This window comes from Nothobranchius furzeri, chromosome 16 (assembly GCF_043380555.1).
Source record: "Nothobranchius furzeri strain GRZ-AD chromosome 16, NfurGRZ-RIMD1, whole genome shotgun sequence".
NCBI classification, from domain to species: Eukaryota; Metazoa; Chordata; class Actinopteri; order Cyprinodontiformes; family Nothobranchiidae; genus Nothobranchius; species Nothobranchius furzeri.
In genome coordinates this window covers 27,685,667-27,701,509 of record NC_091756.1, presented here as the reverse complement: position 1 = coordinate 27,701,509, position 15,843 = coordinate 27,685,667, and the positions used below count along the sequence as shown (strand labels likewise).

At 43.7% G+C, this 15,843-nt stretch overlaps 1 protein-coding gene across 3 annotated transcripts in view; it reads left to right on the top strand.

The window, feature by feature from the left end:
- gucy2cb (guanylate cyclase 2Cb) overlaps nucleotides 1–15,843 on the top strand; it is a 57,756-nt gene that overhangs the window by 27,100 nt on the left and 14,813 nt on the right. For all 3 annotated transcript variants that reach the window (XR_008565515.2, XM_054749025.2, XM_070545514.1), the window contains exons 11-16: nucleotides 13,412–13,493; nucleotides 13,628–13,730; nucleotides 14,250–14,309; nucleotides 14,383–14,454; nucleotides 14,585–14,689; nucleotides 14,830–14,916. Coding sequence is in view for 2 of the 3 variants with exons in the window: in XM_054749025.2 (XP_054605000.1) it covers nucleotides 13,412–13,493; nucleotides 13,628–13,730; nucleotides 14,250–14,309; nucleotides 14,383–14,454; nucleotides 14,585–14,689; nucleotides 14,830–14,916 (509 nt within the window). In the remaining variant the exon portion in view is untranslated. The remainder of the gene's footprint in view (nucleotides 1–13,411; nucleotides 13,494–13,627; nucleotides 13,731–14,249; nucleotides 14,310–14,382; nucleotides 14,455–14,584; nucleotides 14,690–14,829; nucleotides 14,917–15,843) is intronic.

Below are 15,843 nucleotides of genomic sequence, written 5' to 3'. Positions count from 1 at the left end.
TCTGTGGCAAACAGCAGTAGACAAGTTGAGGTTACTTGGTCTCCAGTACTGGCAGGTTTTGAAAAAAGGCGGGGCTTTGGGACCATGGCGAAAATCGCCATCACGCCATGGAAATACGTTTGTCTCTCATTTCTTCAGTTATCGTGATATTGCTACGAAACTTCTGGTGAGTGATCCTAGTCTGAGCTCCAAGAGAAATAGACAGCTGAATTTTGTGGGCGTGGCCTATGTTTTGAAATAGCGCCCCCTAGGACCATTTAAACTATTAGCCCCAAGCCATGCTTTGACTGAGGATTACGAAATTTGGTACACTAATGTGGTGTCTCAGGACCTACAAAAAAGTCTCTTGGAGTCAAGTTCAAAGTCGCACAGGAAGTCGGCCATTTTGGATCAAGTACGCGATTTAGTGGTTTTCGCACACGTTGTTTGGAGAGTGATGCTCCGTCGCCCTTTTCACCAATCTCCTTCAAACTTCTGCTATATACCCTTAAGACATAGGGGAAAAAATTTAACCGTCGGATTTTTCAAAAGTTGAAAGGTGTGGGCGTGGCTAAGCCTCAAACTTTGACCTGTCGCCACGCTACTCTTTTTTTCACAGCTCCCTACTGGACTCCTTTTACCCAATCACCAGGATTCTGTGGCAAACAGCAGTAGACAAGTTGAGGTTACTTGGTCTCCAGTACTGGCAGGTTTTGAAAAAAGGCGGGGCTTTGGGACCATGGCGAAAATCGCCATCACGCCATGGAAATACGTTTGTCTCATTTCTTCAGTTATCGTGATATTGCTACGAAACTTCTGGTGAGTGATCCTAGTCTGAGCTCCAAGAGAAATAGACAGCTGAAGTTTGTGGGCGTGGCCTATATTCTTAAATAGCGCCCCCTAGAGCCATTAAAACTTTCAGCCCCAAGCCATGCTTTGACTGAGGATTACGAAATTTGGTACACTAATGTGGGGTCTCAGGACCTACAAAAAAGTCTCTTGGAGCCAAGCGTAAAGTCGCACAGGAAGTCGGCCATTTTGGTGCAAGTACGTGATTTAGTGGTTTTCGCACACATTGTTTGGAGAGTGATGCTCCGTCGCCCTTTTCACCAATCACCTTCAAACTTCTGCAATACACTCTTAAGACATAGGGGAAAAAATTCAACCGTCGGATTTTTCAAAAGTTGAAAGGTGTGGGCGTGGCTAAGCCTCAAACGTTGACCTTTCGCCATTACTTTACTTGACTTAATAACTCCCATGTGCATGATCAGATCTTTTTCGAACTTTGTCTGTGTGATCATTGACCATATCTGTAAACAATGACAATGTGGACAGCTGACATCACCTAAGCCCCGCCCCCTGACTACAGGAATTTATTTTTTATGCTGAAATGCCCATATTTGTCCCCTCTAATTTAGTCAACATGACCCTAAGGTCATGCACTGTCTTCATGATGCTGTAATGACCATTCAGATCTGATAGCTTTCCAGAAAGGGAGGGGCTTTGATGCCATGGCGAATTCTGGCGTAACGCCGTAATCTTAATATTCAATTTAATGGTGAGCTCAGAGGGGATGCTGAGTCAGGGTGAGGTGCAGACTAGGAGGCCATTCGCGGTTTCTGGTGTCGGGGTGGTTGACGTTTCTGTTCTGTCAGACGTGCACTGGTGCCCCGGGCTGCCGTCCAGACCGGAGCGGCGCGGAGCTGCGAGGGCCGAACGACGCTGCTTGCAGCTTTAATTAGGCCCGAGCAGCAAAGCGCTGCGAAGGCCTCTTGTTTTTGCTCTGATTATTATTATTTTTTGTTATTCCGTGCCCCCTTTGAACAGCTTTTTGGGGACCTTAACATACCCCAAAACTCACAATATTTTGCACACTTGTCAGGCCTGGTGAAAAATTTGATATTTTAAAGGTCCCAAAAAAATCGCAAAGAAAATGGCTGAACAGCGCCCCCTACAAAGTGAAAAAAACCCCTCTCCATAAAGCTTAGTTTATCGTACAGTTATGAAATTTGGTACACTTGTAGTACTCAACAGTCCGCACAGAAAAGTCTCTTGCAACCATGGTCAATATCAAACAGGAAGTCGGCCATTTTGGGTTGAAATGGCGATTTTTTGCCGTTTTTGCCGTTTTTAGGGTCCGTTTCTGATTGGATTGCTCGATCATTTTTCGCACGATCGTCTCAAAAATTGTGTAAAATTGCTCAGAAGGGATGGGCGAACAAAATGAGATAAGGATTCTGAGTTTTCGTATATGTTGAAGGGGCGGAGCCAGGCCTCGAAGTTTGACTACTCGCCAAAAATATTTAAATTGCTATAACTTCATAACTGAATGGAATAGAGTTACCAAACTTTCTGTGGTCATTCGTCATCCACCCACAAAGTAAATTGAAAGGTCGGATGATGACATCACACAAGCCCCGCCCCCTCAGGACCAAAAAGATCAAGTTTTACTGTGAAAGGTCCCAAATTGCCCCATTTCACTTAATCACCACAAATTTGTAGCTGGTAACTCAAGACAAGTGGGGGTTGCTTGGCGTCACTTTATGGGAGTTTTCGGCAGAGGGCGGGGCTGTGGCGGCGCGGCGAATTCAGGCGTACCGCCTTGGCCTTACGTTTGCCTCCCATTTCGTCATTTCCAAAGATATCGTCACGAAACTTCTTGTGAGTGATCCTAGTCCGGCCCCCCAAAAGATCTGATGTGAACATCTGGTGGGCGTGGCCTATTTTCTGAAATAGCGCCCCCTAGGACCATTAAAACTGTCAGCCCCAAGCCATGCTTTGACTGAGGATTACGAAATTTGGTACACTAATGTGGTGTCTCAGGACCTACAAAAAAGTCTCTTGAAGCCAAGTGCAAAGTCGCACAGGAAGTCGGCCATTTTGGTCCAAGTGCGCGATTTAGTGGTTTTCACACACGTTGTTTGGAGAGTGATACTCCGTCGCCCTTTTCACCAATCACTTTCAAACTTCTGCTATATAGTCTTAAGACATAGAGGAAAAAATTCAACCGTCGGATTTTAAATAAGTATAAAGGTGTGGGCGTGGCTAAGCCTCAAACTTTGACCTTTCGCCACGCCACTCTTTTTTTCACAGCTCCTTATTGGACTCCTTTTACCCAATCACCAGGAATCTCTGGTAAATAGCAGCAGGCAAGTTGAGGTCACTTGGTCTCCAGTACTGGAAGGTTTTGCAAAAAGGCGGGGCTTTGGGAGCATGGCGAAATTCGCCATCACGCCATGGAAATACGTTTGCCTCTCATTTCTTCATTTATCGTGATATCACCTCGACCATTGTTGTGAGTGATCCTAGTCTGACCCCCAATAGAAAAGGTCAGCTTAAGTTTGTGGGCGTGGCCTATTTTCTGTATTAGCGCCCCCTAGGACCATTAAAACTGTCAGCCCCAAGCCATGCTTTGACTGAGGATTACGAAATTTGGTACACTAATGTGGTGTCTCAGGACCTACAAAAAAGTCTCTTGGAGCCAAGTGCAAAGTCGCACAGGAAGTCGGCCATTTTGGTCCAAGTGCGCGATTTAGTGGTTTTCACACACGTTGTTTGGAGAGTGATGCTCCGTCGCCCTTTTCACCAATCGCCTTCGAGCTTCTGCTATATACTCTTAAGACATAGAGGAAAAAATTCAACCGTCGGATTTTAAATAAGTATAAAGGTGTGGGCGTGGCTAAGCCTCAAACTTTGACCTTTCGCCACGCCACTCTTTTTTTCACAGCTCCCTATTGGACTCCTTTTACCCAATCACCTGGAATCTCTGGTAAATAGCAGCTGACAAGTTGAGGTCACTTGGTCTACAGTACTGGCAGGTTTTGAAAAAAGGCGGGGCTTTGGGAGCATGGCGAAATTCGCCATCACGCCATGGCAATACGTTTGCCTCTCATTTCTTCAATTATCGTGACATCGCCACAAAATGTCTGGTGAGTGATCCTAGTCTGACCCCCAATAGAAATGGGCATCTGAGATTTGTGGGCGTGGCCTATATTCTGAAATAGCGCCCCCTAGGACCATTAAAACTGTCAGCCCCAAGACAAGGTTTGACTGAGGATTACGAAAATTGGTACACTCATGTAGGGTCTCTGGCCCTACAAAAAAGTCTCTTGGAGCCAAGCGCAATTTCGCACAGGAGGTCGGCCATTTTGGTCCAAGTACTCGATTTAGTGGTTTTCGCACACGTTGTTTGGACATTGATGGCCCGTTGCCCTTTACACCGATCACCTTCAAACTTATGCTATGTACTTTTAAGTCAAAGGGGAAAAAATTCAACCGTCGGATTTTAAATAAGTATAAAGGTGTGGGCGTGGCTAAGCCTCAAACTTTGACCTTTCGCCATGACATTACTTGACTTAATAACGCCCATGTGCATGATCAGATCTAATTCAAACTTTGTCTGTGTGATCACTGACCACATCTCAAGACAACGACAATGTGGACAGCTGACATCACCTAAGCCCCGCCCCCTGACAACAGGAAGTCTATTGTTTTATGGTGAAATGCCCATATTTGTCCCCTCTAATTTAATGAAAATGACACTCAGGTCATACAGTGTCTTCATGATGTTTTAAAGACCATTCAGATCTGATAGCTTTCCAGAAAGGGAGGGGCTTTGATGCCATGGTGAATGCTGGCGTGACGCCATGACCTTACATTTGACTGTAACTTCCACAAACGGCCTCCGATTTGCCCGAAACTGAATATGGCAATGAACAATCATGCCCTTTAGCCAATGAGGCACAAACGGTTGGTGAATGTTATATAATGTCACCAAAGCTGACCTCAATGGGACTTTTCTGTAGTTGGTCACAGCGCCACCTAGATAACGTTATCCTTCGATAACTTTAAAAAACATGGTCAGAATAGCATTAAAGTTGGTCACTGTCATCACACCACCAGTGTGGTAAAGATAGAGGATTCCCTAGTGGTGAGACATAAAATATAATGGTGGGCTCAAAGGGGATGCTGAGTCAGGGTGAGTTGCGGACAAGGTGGCCGTTAGCAGTTTCTGGTGTTGGGGTGGTCGACGTTTGTGTTCTGCGGACGTGCCCTGGTGCCCCGGGCTGCCGGCCAGGCCGGAGCGGCGCGGAGCTGCGAGGGCCGAACGACGCTGCTTGCAGCTTTAATTATTATTATTTTTTGTTATTCCGTGCCCCCTTTGAACAGCTTTTTGGGGACCTTAACATACCCCAAAACTCACAATATTTTGCACACTTGTCAGGCCTGGTGAAAAATTTGATATTTTAAAGGTCCCAAAAAAATCGCAAAGAAAATGGCTGAACAGCGCCCCCTACAAAGTGAAAAAAACCCCTCTCCATAAAGCTTAGTTTATCGTACAGTTATGAAATTTGGTACACTTGTAGTACTCAACAGTCCGCACAGAAAAGTCTCTTGCAACCATGGTCAATATCAAACAGGAAGTCGGCCATTTTGGGTTGAAATGGCGATTTTTTGCCGTTTTTGCCGTTTTTAGGGTCCGTTTCTGATTGGATTGCTCGATCATTTTTCGCACGATCGTCTCAAAAATTGTGTAAAATTGCTCAGAAGGGATGGGCGAACAAAATGAGATAAGGATTCTGAGTTTTCGTATATGTTGAAGGGGCGGAGCCAGGCCTCGAAGTTTGACTACTCGCCAAAAATATTTAAATTGCTATAACTTCATAACTGAATGGAATAGAGTTACCAAACTTTCTGTGGTCATTCGTCATCCACCCACAAAGTAAATTGAAAGGTCGGATGATGACATCACACAAGCCCCGCCCCCTCAGGACCAAAAAGATCAAGTTTTACTGTGAAAGGTCCCAAATTGCCCCATTTCACTTAATCACCACAAATTTGTAGCTGGTAACTCAAGACAAGTGGGGGTTGCTTGGCGTCACTTTATGGGAGTTTTCGGCAGAGGGCGGGGCTGTGGTGGCGCGGCGAATTCAGGCGTACCGCCTTGGCCTTACGTTTGCCTCCCATTTCGTCATTTCCAAAGATATCGTCACGAAACTTCTTGTGAGTGATCCTAGTCCGGCCCCCCAAAAGATCTGATGTGAACATCTGGTGGGCGTGGCCTATTTTCTGAAATAGCGCCCCCTAGGACCATTAAAACTATTAGCCCCAAGCCATGCTTTGACTGAGGATTACGAAATTTGGTACACTAATGTGGTGTCTCAGGACCTACAAAAAAGTCTCTTGGAGTCAAGTTCAAAGTCGCACAGGAAGTCGGCCATTTTGGATCAAGTACGCGATTTAGTGGTTTTCGCACACGTTGTTTGGAGAGTGATGCTCCGTCGCACTTTTCACCGATCTCCTTCAAACTTCTGCTATATACCCTTAAGACATAGGGGAAAAAATTCAACCGTCGGATTTTTCAAAAGTTGAAAGGTGTGGGCGTGGCTAAGCCTCAAACTTTGACCTGTCGCCACGCTACTCTTTTTTTCACAGCTCCCTACTGGACTCCTTTTACCCAATCACCAGGATTCTGTGGCAAACAGCAGTAGACAAGTTGAGGTTACTTGGTCTCCAGTACTGGCAGGTTTTGAAAAAAGGCGGGGCTTTGGGACCATGGCGAAAATCGCCATCACGCCATGGAAATACGTTTGTCTCTCATTTCTTCAGTTATCGTGATATTGCTACGAAACTTCTGGTGAGTGATCCTAGTCTGAGCTCCAAGAGAAATAGACAGCTGAATTTTGTGGGCGTGGCCTATGTTTTGAAATAGCGCCCCCTAGGACCATTTAAACTATTAGCCCCAAGCCATGCTTTGACTGAGGATTACGAAATTTGGTACACTAATGTGGTGTCTCAGGACCTACAAAAAAGTCTCTTGGAGTCAAGTTCAAAGTCGCACAGGAAGTCGGCCATTTTGGATCAAGTACGCGATTTAGTGGTTTTCGCACACGTTGTTTGGAGAGTGATGCTCCGTCGCCCTTTTCACCAATCTCCTTCAAACTTCTGCTATATACCCTTAAGACATAGGGGAAAAAATTTAACCGTCGGATTTTTCAAAAGTTGAAAGGTGTGGGCGTGGCTAAGCCTCAAACTTTGACCTGTCGCCACGCTACTCTTTTTTTCACAGCTCCCTACTGGACTCCTTTTACCCAATCACCAGGATTCTGTGGCAAACAGCAGTAGACAAGTTGAGGTTACTTGGTCTCCAGTACTGGCAGGTTTTGAAAAAAGGCGGGGCTTTGGGACCATGGCGAAAATCGCCATCACGCCATGGAAATACGTTTGTCTCATTTCTTCAGTTATCGTGATATTGCTACGAAACTTCTGGTGAGTGATCCTAGTCTGAGCTCCAAGAGAAATAGACAGCTGAAGTTTGTGGGCGTGGCCTATATTCTTAAATAGCGCCCCCTAGAGCCATTAAAACTTTCAGCCCCAAGCCATGCTTTGACTGAGGATTACGAAATTTGGTACACTAATGTGGGGTCTCAGGACCTACAAAAAAGTCTCTTGGAGCCAAGCGTAAAGTCGCACAGGAAGTCGGCCATTTTGGTGCAAGTACGTGATTTAGTGGTTTTCGCACACATTGTTTGGAGAGTGATGCTCCGTCGCCCTTTTCACCAATCACCTTCAAACTTCTGCAATACACTCTTAAGACATAGGGGAAAAAATTCAACCGTCGGATTTTTCAAAAGTTGAAAGGTGTGGGCGTGGCTAAGCCTCAAACGTTGACCTTTCGCCATTACTTTACTTGACTTAATAACTCCCATGTGCATGATCAGATCTTTTTCGAACTTTGTCTGTGTGATCATTGACCATATCTGTAAACAATGACAATGTGGACAGCTGACATCACCTAAGCCCCGCCCCCTGACTACAGGAATTTATTTTTTATGCTGAAATGCCCATATTTGTCCCCTCTAATTTAGTCAACATGACCCTAAGGTCATGCACTGTCTTCATGATGCTGTAATGACCATTCAGATCTGATAGCTTTCCAGAAAGGGAGGGGCTTTGATGCCATGGCGAATTCTGGCGTAACGCCGTAATCTTAATATTCAATTTAATGGTGAGCTCAGAGGGGATGCTGAGTCAGGGTGAGGTGCAGACTAGGAGGCCATTCGCGGTTTCTGGTGTCGGGGTGATTGACGTTTCTGTTCTGTTAGACGTGCACTGGTGCGATGGCAGACCGGAGCGGCGCGGAGCTGCGAGGGCCGAACGACGCTGCTTGCAGCTTTAATTCTGATTGTATTTTTATTTTAATGTCAATAAATGAAAATAAAAGATAAAAAAAAAAAGTCTGTAGGAAAAAAATCGCTGTTCAGATGCTATTAAACCTGGTGGTGTGGGACTCTGAAAAAACATTTTTTAATGATTATTTCTGCATTTTTCATGAAGACTGAACATGTAGACTCCTGCACCTATCTCCTGCATTAGCTTCTGATAGAAAATAGATGAAAATCTAGGATTAGAAAATCTTGACAGATCTACGTCACACTGTCGCTTAACGTTCATGGTCTCACCCATCGTGACTCACAACGGGGAAAGCTGAAACAGCAGAAAATATCTTGGCCTAATAGAAGCTAACTGTTAGCATTAGCCACTCCACCACACAGCAAAATTCCTCCAGGCTTGTGTCATTTGTGGAGATAAAACATCAACATTGCAAAGTAAACAAAATCAGTGGTAGAGTCGCACTTCTGTTAGCCAGTCAGAGGTGAGATGTCCAAAGATCAGGAAGTAAGACTCCAAATGCTGCCGTCTGAAGCTCTCCTCTGATCTGGCAATCTTCTAGGCCAGGGGTGTCAAACTCAAACTCACACTGTGCCAAAATGAAAATCTGGGACGAAGTCGAGGGCCAAACTTAATATTTTTTGAAAAAGTGACGGCAAATTTGCACATTTTCTTTACCAACATATATGCAATTTTGAACCTTTTAATTTGGAAACAAACTTATTTTTGCATTAACACTGAATGTGGAATAACCAAATGACACACGAGCAAGTCAGTTTTTAAAAAACGCATCGGCGGTATTCATTACTTGTGGTATAATCAGCATTTTTAAAATCTATTCAGGATTTATGTTTTCTTGTTGTTTATTCATTTTTCTTATTTTTTTATTCTCCTTTTTTTCTCCTGTAATAAGTGTCATCGCTGCTGTGACATCTAGCTTTCCCACTGAGGAACAGTAAAGGGAATTTCTATTCTATTCATCTATCTGCAGCCTGTCCACTTCCTGTTTTACTGTAGGTTAAATCTTTTCTCACGGGCCAACAACAAAATAAAAATATTATTTTATCTTAAATGAAAATGCAAAATCTCACCTGTTAACTTTCATGTTTTGGAGCAGAAAAAGAGCATAAAACCAAAATATTTAAAGCTCCGTTTGCTCCACTGATTTACTGTGATGCTCACCTGTTCCAGCCAGATACCTGCATCATGGGGTTGATCTGAGGAGGAGACTCCTGTTGTTTTGTTCATCTTCATCATAATAATGACAACATTAGATAACAGGTGCTCACATAGGTTTGTGCTGTTGAACATGTCTGAGCAGCTTGACCATGTTGTTGTGTGTCGGGGAGGAAAAATAAAAACTACAGCAGCCACAGAGTCATGCTTATTTGGGCGTGTCGCTGCTCGCTGGAGTTATATCAGCTCTGTCTGGACGTTAGTTGGAAAACTTTCTCTTTCAGTCGTGAACACATTACTGAGTGGTTAAAATCTCCGTTTCTGGGCTTCAACGTCGGCAAATAGCTGAGTAAAGTTGGCGCTGAGTGAGAGGAGTGTTTAGTTTGTCTGAGACAGCGGAGACAAAAAAACACAAATGAGGGGGGCGCTTTGGCTCCGTAGTCTTTACGGTAAAATCGGCCAGTGGGTCAGTTTTAATATCTCACGGGCCACATAAAAAATGCTCCACGGGCCTTGTGTCTGACACGTGTTCTAGATCCTGAAAAGGGCGCACCAGGGCTTTTCGTACCCAGAGTACAACTTACTAGGCATCCATTCCTCCGAGAGATCACTGCAAATATATTGATTAAATAAGTGAACCACACCTTTAATTAAACATCTATTATTTCACTATAATTAACTAGCAAAAATACATCAAAACCTGTTAAGAAATTCTGTGTGGTATGGTAGCAGTGGATAATTCAGTGGGGAAAAGCTGTACAATCTCTACATACACAACAATGGGATTTTTGTGAAACCAACCAGTCCCAGATTTAGAGCTCTTTAGCTCAGACAGATTTCATTAAAACACCATTCAGACTTTCACAGAACTGAGCTGATGGCAGTGTGTACACAGTCACTCCCAACACAGTTTCTATACATTAAAGTGACAGTGTGTATATTTCCTGGCGATAGGGGACAGTAGATACCTAAATTGTTGCAAGCAAGCAGTATTTTTACCATACCATACCATACCAACTTTATTAATATAGCGCATTTAAAAATGACATGGCAGCCGACCAAAGTGCTGTACAGAATAAAAAGCAAAAACACAATATAAAAACAAAACACGGTCAACAATAAAATACACAACAAAGCAGATTATCACGGTCAGTAAAAAGACACATGGTAAAATAACAAAAGTCAGGGATTTAAAAATACCTGGTCGTAAAAGTGAGCCTTAAGCAGTGACTTGAAACAGAGGAGGGATGGTGCCTGCCTCACTGAAAGAGGAAGAGCATTCCAGAGTGTCAGAACAGCATAGACAAAAGCACGCTGCCTCCACGTTTTGTATTTCATTGTTGTGTGGCAGTGTGAGCATCCTGTCACAGTGTCCCCATTGATCATGTGCCCTGGCTACTCAGCCAAGGGGATTTCCCTTTGGCTGACTGGTTAGAGCGCATGATTCTCACCCGGGAGTCTGGGGATCGAATCCCGCCCGGGCCCTTGTTTCTCCACCTTGCCACAGTTGGAACGCGAAGCAGCAGGCAATCAGCAGATCTCAACGCCCGGTTTGGCACATAACGAGTCACAAGATCAGACAGGTAATCTGGAGCCAGACCATTCAGGGCCTTAAAAACAAAAATCAGGATTTTAAACTTGACTCTGAAGTTTACGGGTAGCCAGTGGAGCTGCACCAGTACAGGTGTGATATGGTCTCTTCTAGGGGTGTTTGTTAAAAACCTGGCTGCCACGTGCTGTACGACCTGAAGCCTGTTAAGAGCGGAGGCAGGTAAACCAATCAAAATGGAATTTGCATAATCCAGCGGGAGATGATAAAAGCATAAATTACGGATTCCATGTGTGCTCGTTTCAGGATCGGTTTTAAGCTAACTAGTCTGCGCAGCTGGTAGAAACACGATCTGACCACTGCGTTAATCTGAGGGCCCATGGAAAAGTGTGTATCCAGTTTCACCCCCAGGTTGGTAACACACTGCTTGAGGTCATATGGTGTCCAAATTGGAATATAAGTCTGTGGTTTTGTTAGGGGTTATGAAGAGTGCCTCAGACTTAGAATCATTTAGCTTCAGGAAATTGTTGGCAAGCCAAACTCTCACTTCAGCCAAACATTGGTCCAGAAGAGAGAGGGAGCCTGGTTTGTTCAAAGCCAGGTAGATCTGGCAATCATCTGCATAGATATTATAGCCCAGGCCATATTTCCTCAGGATGAAACCCAGGGGGAGGATGTAAATTGAAAAAAAAGAGAGGCCCAAGCACAGATCCCTGCGGGACTCCCCATGGAAGTGGAAGGAATGTTTTGTGTTGGAGTAAGGCCAACAGATGCCCATTAGAGTCAAAAAGCCCTGGGGAGTGCTAAATTTAGCAAAGTAAAAGGCACATTAGACTCACTCTCACCACTGGCAACAAGTGAAGAGGTAAATGTGTAAAACAACAACATTTAAGTATGACAAAAGTTTTGTAACCATTTGTTACAAATCAGTAAAAACATTTGGTTCTCATGGGCTTCTGCAAAAGGAAATATGGCATCTAATATGGCGTCGCCCAGAGACTAAGGGTGTTTTTCAAAGCCAAGGAACCTCGCCTTGATGCCTTGGCCCCGCCCCGGTTGCCTAGGAGATATGTCATCAGGAACCACCAAGACGCGTTCCAATGTTCATGTTCTACCAAGGTGTGTGTTCTCCGTTTATTAGCCGTTTAGCTAGCTGAGCAAGGATACACGGGAGGTGTCCTGTAGCCTAGCCTTGGTCAAAAATTTCCCAGAATACACTGCTGTATTTTCAAAAGGACGGTGGATCAGAAGCTGGCAGCTACTTCAGGGGCAAATTTCAAGTTTAAAATTAAATCAACAAATAAAAAAAAAATTTTTAGATCCAAAGAAGTTATCTATGGTTGGTGAGTTGCTCAGTAGTTGCAGCTTCGGTGGCTAACAGGTAGTAACTCTCTTATATATTTAATTAGATAAACATATACTCAATTTAAAAAGTAAAAGTCTCATTATATATTTATATTGAAACTAATACGCATAAAATATGACGTTATCTCCCTTGTCACGTGATGCATGTCTGTTCCATTTAACTGTTTTCTTTGACCAAGGAAGGACAGTGTCCTCGTAAGCAAGGCGCCTGGCCTCGCAAGACATCGCCTCGTAAGAACAGGTGCCTTGACATTGAGAAACACCCTTAGACCCACTCCCATGTATTTTAGACATGATTTTTATGGTTATATGTTACAAAGCCACCAATAATTTTCAACAACTGGGCATCATTTCATTCTTTTTTAAACAACACTTTGATGGATATGTTCAGAACTTAATGGTTAAAAACTACACATTGCCTCTTTAATGTAAGCATATTATTAAAAGAATAATGTCCTAAATTAGATCAGTGTTCTATAGAAGAAGGTCGATGAATGTTGGATCCTCACTGGCAGTAGTTTAAATAGCATCAGTCAGATCATTTTAGTGCGAATAAAACTAACTGATTATAAAACGAATGGATTTCAGATGCCAATTGTACAGCACTGTGTTTTAGGCAGTTGTGAAAAAAGCTTTAAAAAAAGAATGCTTTCAGAAATATAAATAATGGTTGCTTATTTTCATCCATTTACAAAACACAAAGTGACATACAGCCAAAGTCATTCAGAACGACCTTCAGCATAAAGAAGAAGCAGAAGTCCTGGAAGTGATGGTCTGACCCCCACAGAGCCCTGATCCCAGCATCATGAAGCATGTCTGGGATCACATGAAAAGAGAAGGATGTGAGGAAGCCTACATCCACAGATCTGTAGTTCTCCAGGATGTCTGGAACAACCTACCAGCTAGAAGAACTGATGCTGTTTGGAGGCAAAGGGTGGTCACACCAAATATTTAATTGATCTAGATTTAACTTTTGTTTATTCACTGATTTTTGTTGATTGGTGAAAATAAATGATCAGCACTTCCATTTTTGAAAGAATCCTTTGTTTACAGCCTTTTTCCACACCTACCTAAATCCTTCACAGTACTGCACCTGTTTAAGACTGCTGCAGCGTCTCTTTTAGGTCTGATTCCTGAACTGTTTGGGTTTATCTGCTCTCACACTTGCAGGCCCTGCTCTTCAAGACGTCATCGTGGGCGTGTTGGCCGTCACAGTGGTTGTGGTGGCCACCATCGCATTCATCTTCTACAGGTAGGCCCCGAAACAGACGGTGTTGTGTTCAGGTGAATGAGAAATTAGACCGTTGATCAGTTCTATATTTTTTCATGCCTTTGAGAGCTGGTTAAAGCAATGTAGAAAAAGTCCAAATCCACATGTTGTATTAGACAGAACAGGAAGGATCGGTTACTCAGGAAGCGTTGGTCCCACATCAACCCTGATCTCATCTCCCTGCTGGAGGACAGTGAACTCAACGTCATCTCCCTGAAGGTGATTGCAATGGAGGCCCCTCTGTCAGTCTGATTCAAGAGCAAGTCAACCCCTACCAGAGTCTAACTCCACTCCCACTTCATGTTTGAAAAATGCAACAAATGCTGTTGTCTGGCAGACCGAGAAGGAGGAGCTGCTAACAAATACACACACGCACAGGCTCACAATAGCATTGTGACATCATAATGTACCAGTTTACATCATAGCATACCTCTTAGCCAATATCGGTGGCAGATTTAAATTAAAATACAGTGCAGAGTTTTTACCTGACAACGGCACAACACTGCCAGTTTTAGGCAGAATATTTAAATTTTAACTGAGATGCACTGAAGTGCCAAATTATTGACGACACGTGTCTGCAGCACGATTAGACACTCGTTTATTTTGTTCATCAGCAAAAAAAGGTTTATTTGGGGGTGACTTGCTCTTTCAGTAGCAGCGTCTAACACAACACACTCTGAACTCTGGCATTAATTATGCACTGTTTGTGAATGCACACACATGATGCTACATCTTTAGATAGAAGATGAGAGGGAGAAGGTGAAGTTCAAGGTCCGCCGTGCACTCTACGACAAAAAGGTACTGCAGCTGGATGCAGCTCTTTTTTCTTTAATCGCTGACCTTTCCAAAGAACATGTAAGCTGGTTTTCAGATCGTGAACCTGAAGGAGCTGAAGAACTCTGATGGGAACTTCAACAAAACCCAGAGGATTGAGCTCAACGCTGTAAGATGCACACACACACACACACAGCTGTTCATCCTGATCAAGCAACTCAGAATGCTTTGATGCCCTTTTTATTTTACATTTTATGGCCTCTTTGTTAATATTTACCTTGTTTCTGTTTTCCCGGCAGCTTCTGCACATCGACTATTACAACCTGACAAAGTTTTATGGCACGGTCAAGTTTGACGAGGGAGTGTTTGGAGTGTTTGAGTACGGAGAGCGGGGCTGTCTCAGGGTACGGAGTCATTCTCAGTAATAGATCTCGTGTCGCTGGGCATGTTGACACATCAGTAGGAATCTTAAACTGCAAATCACAGCTTACAAAAACCAGCAGAGCGCACATAGACACAGTTTTATCTCTGACTTTTATTCTAGCATGTGCTGAACGACAAAGTGTCGTACCCGGAGGAGACCTTTATGGACTGGGAGTTCAAAATCTCTGTCATGTATGACATTGCCAAGGTGAGAAGATCGGTGGGATTGTGAAACTCGCAGGACTTTTATTGCCTGCAGTTAAGTTTTCAAAGGAAACATATCTCATAACTCCACAACAGATGAATGATAATGTAACAGCCATAAAGGAGATATATACGGGGCTTACTCAATATCAGCAGTCAAAGGGAAGTCAGCGAGAGTTTAATGAGTAGAGTAAAGCAGTACGGTACAAGCCTGCTTTGGTTCCTTAATCTAGAGAAACTCTATGTTCTATGGTGGAAAACAGAACAGATGTTACAACTCATTCAAGCTTGTTCTTTCAGCTGTTAAGGTCATGATCACTGTATACATATAGGACTGTTTGGCCAGGGGTGTGCAGTGGGGTGGCCAACAAATTTAGCCCCCTTAAACTTATTGCATTACACAGGGGGGTCCGCTGTCCAATTAAAAATGCAAACTTTAAATTATGGTGGTTTTATTTGTTTGTACTACTTAGAAACATCCCTAAAATGGGTAAATTATTAGAAACATGTTTATGGAAATGTTATAATTACCCAGATCCACAGCGCGATGGAGGGATTATATTTCGTCATTGTGCAAACGGGAGCCACACAAAACGGAAGTTACGGTGTAACTATGGTTCTGTGAGTTCCTGGATGACTGCCAGTGGCAGTAAACAGAGTGGATGTATCTCCTCGCGTTCTGCGCAGGTCAAGTACTAATGTAAACAAAGTCATGCACGTGACACGTAGCGCACCTGGTCGCGAGTCTATAAATTACGCGCCGATAGCTACGTTCGGGTCTCCCGGGATCTTCTCGCCCGAGAAGTTCCGAGTGACACCTGTGACTAGCAGTCATCCAGGAACTCACAGAACCATAGTTACACCGTAACTTCCGTTCTGTTTCATTCCCTCCTGACTGCCAGTGGCAGTAAACAGAGTGGATGACTTATGC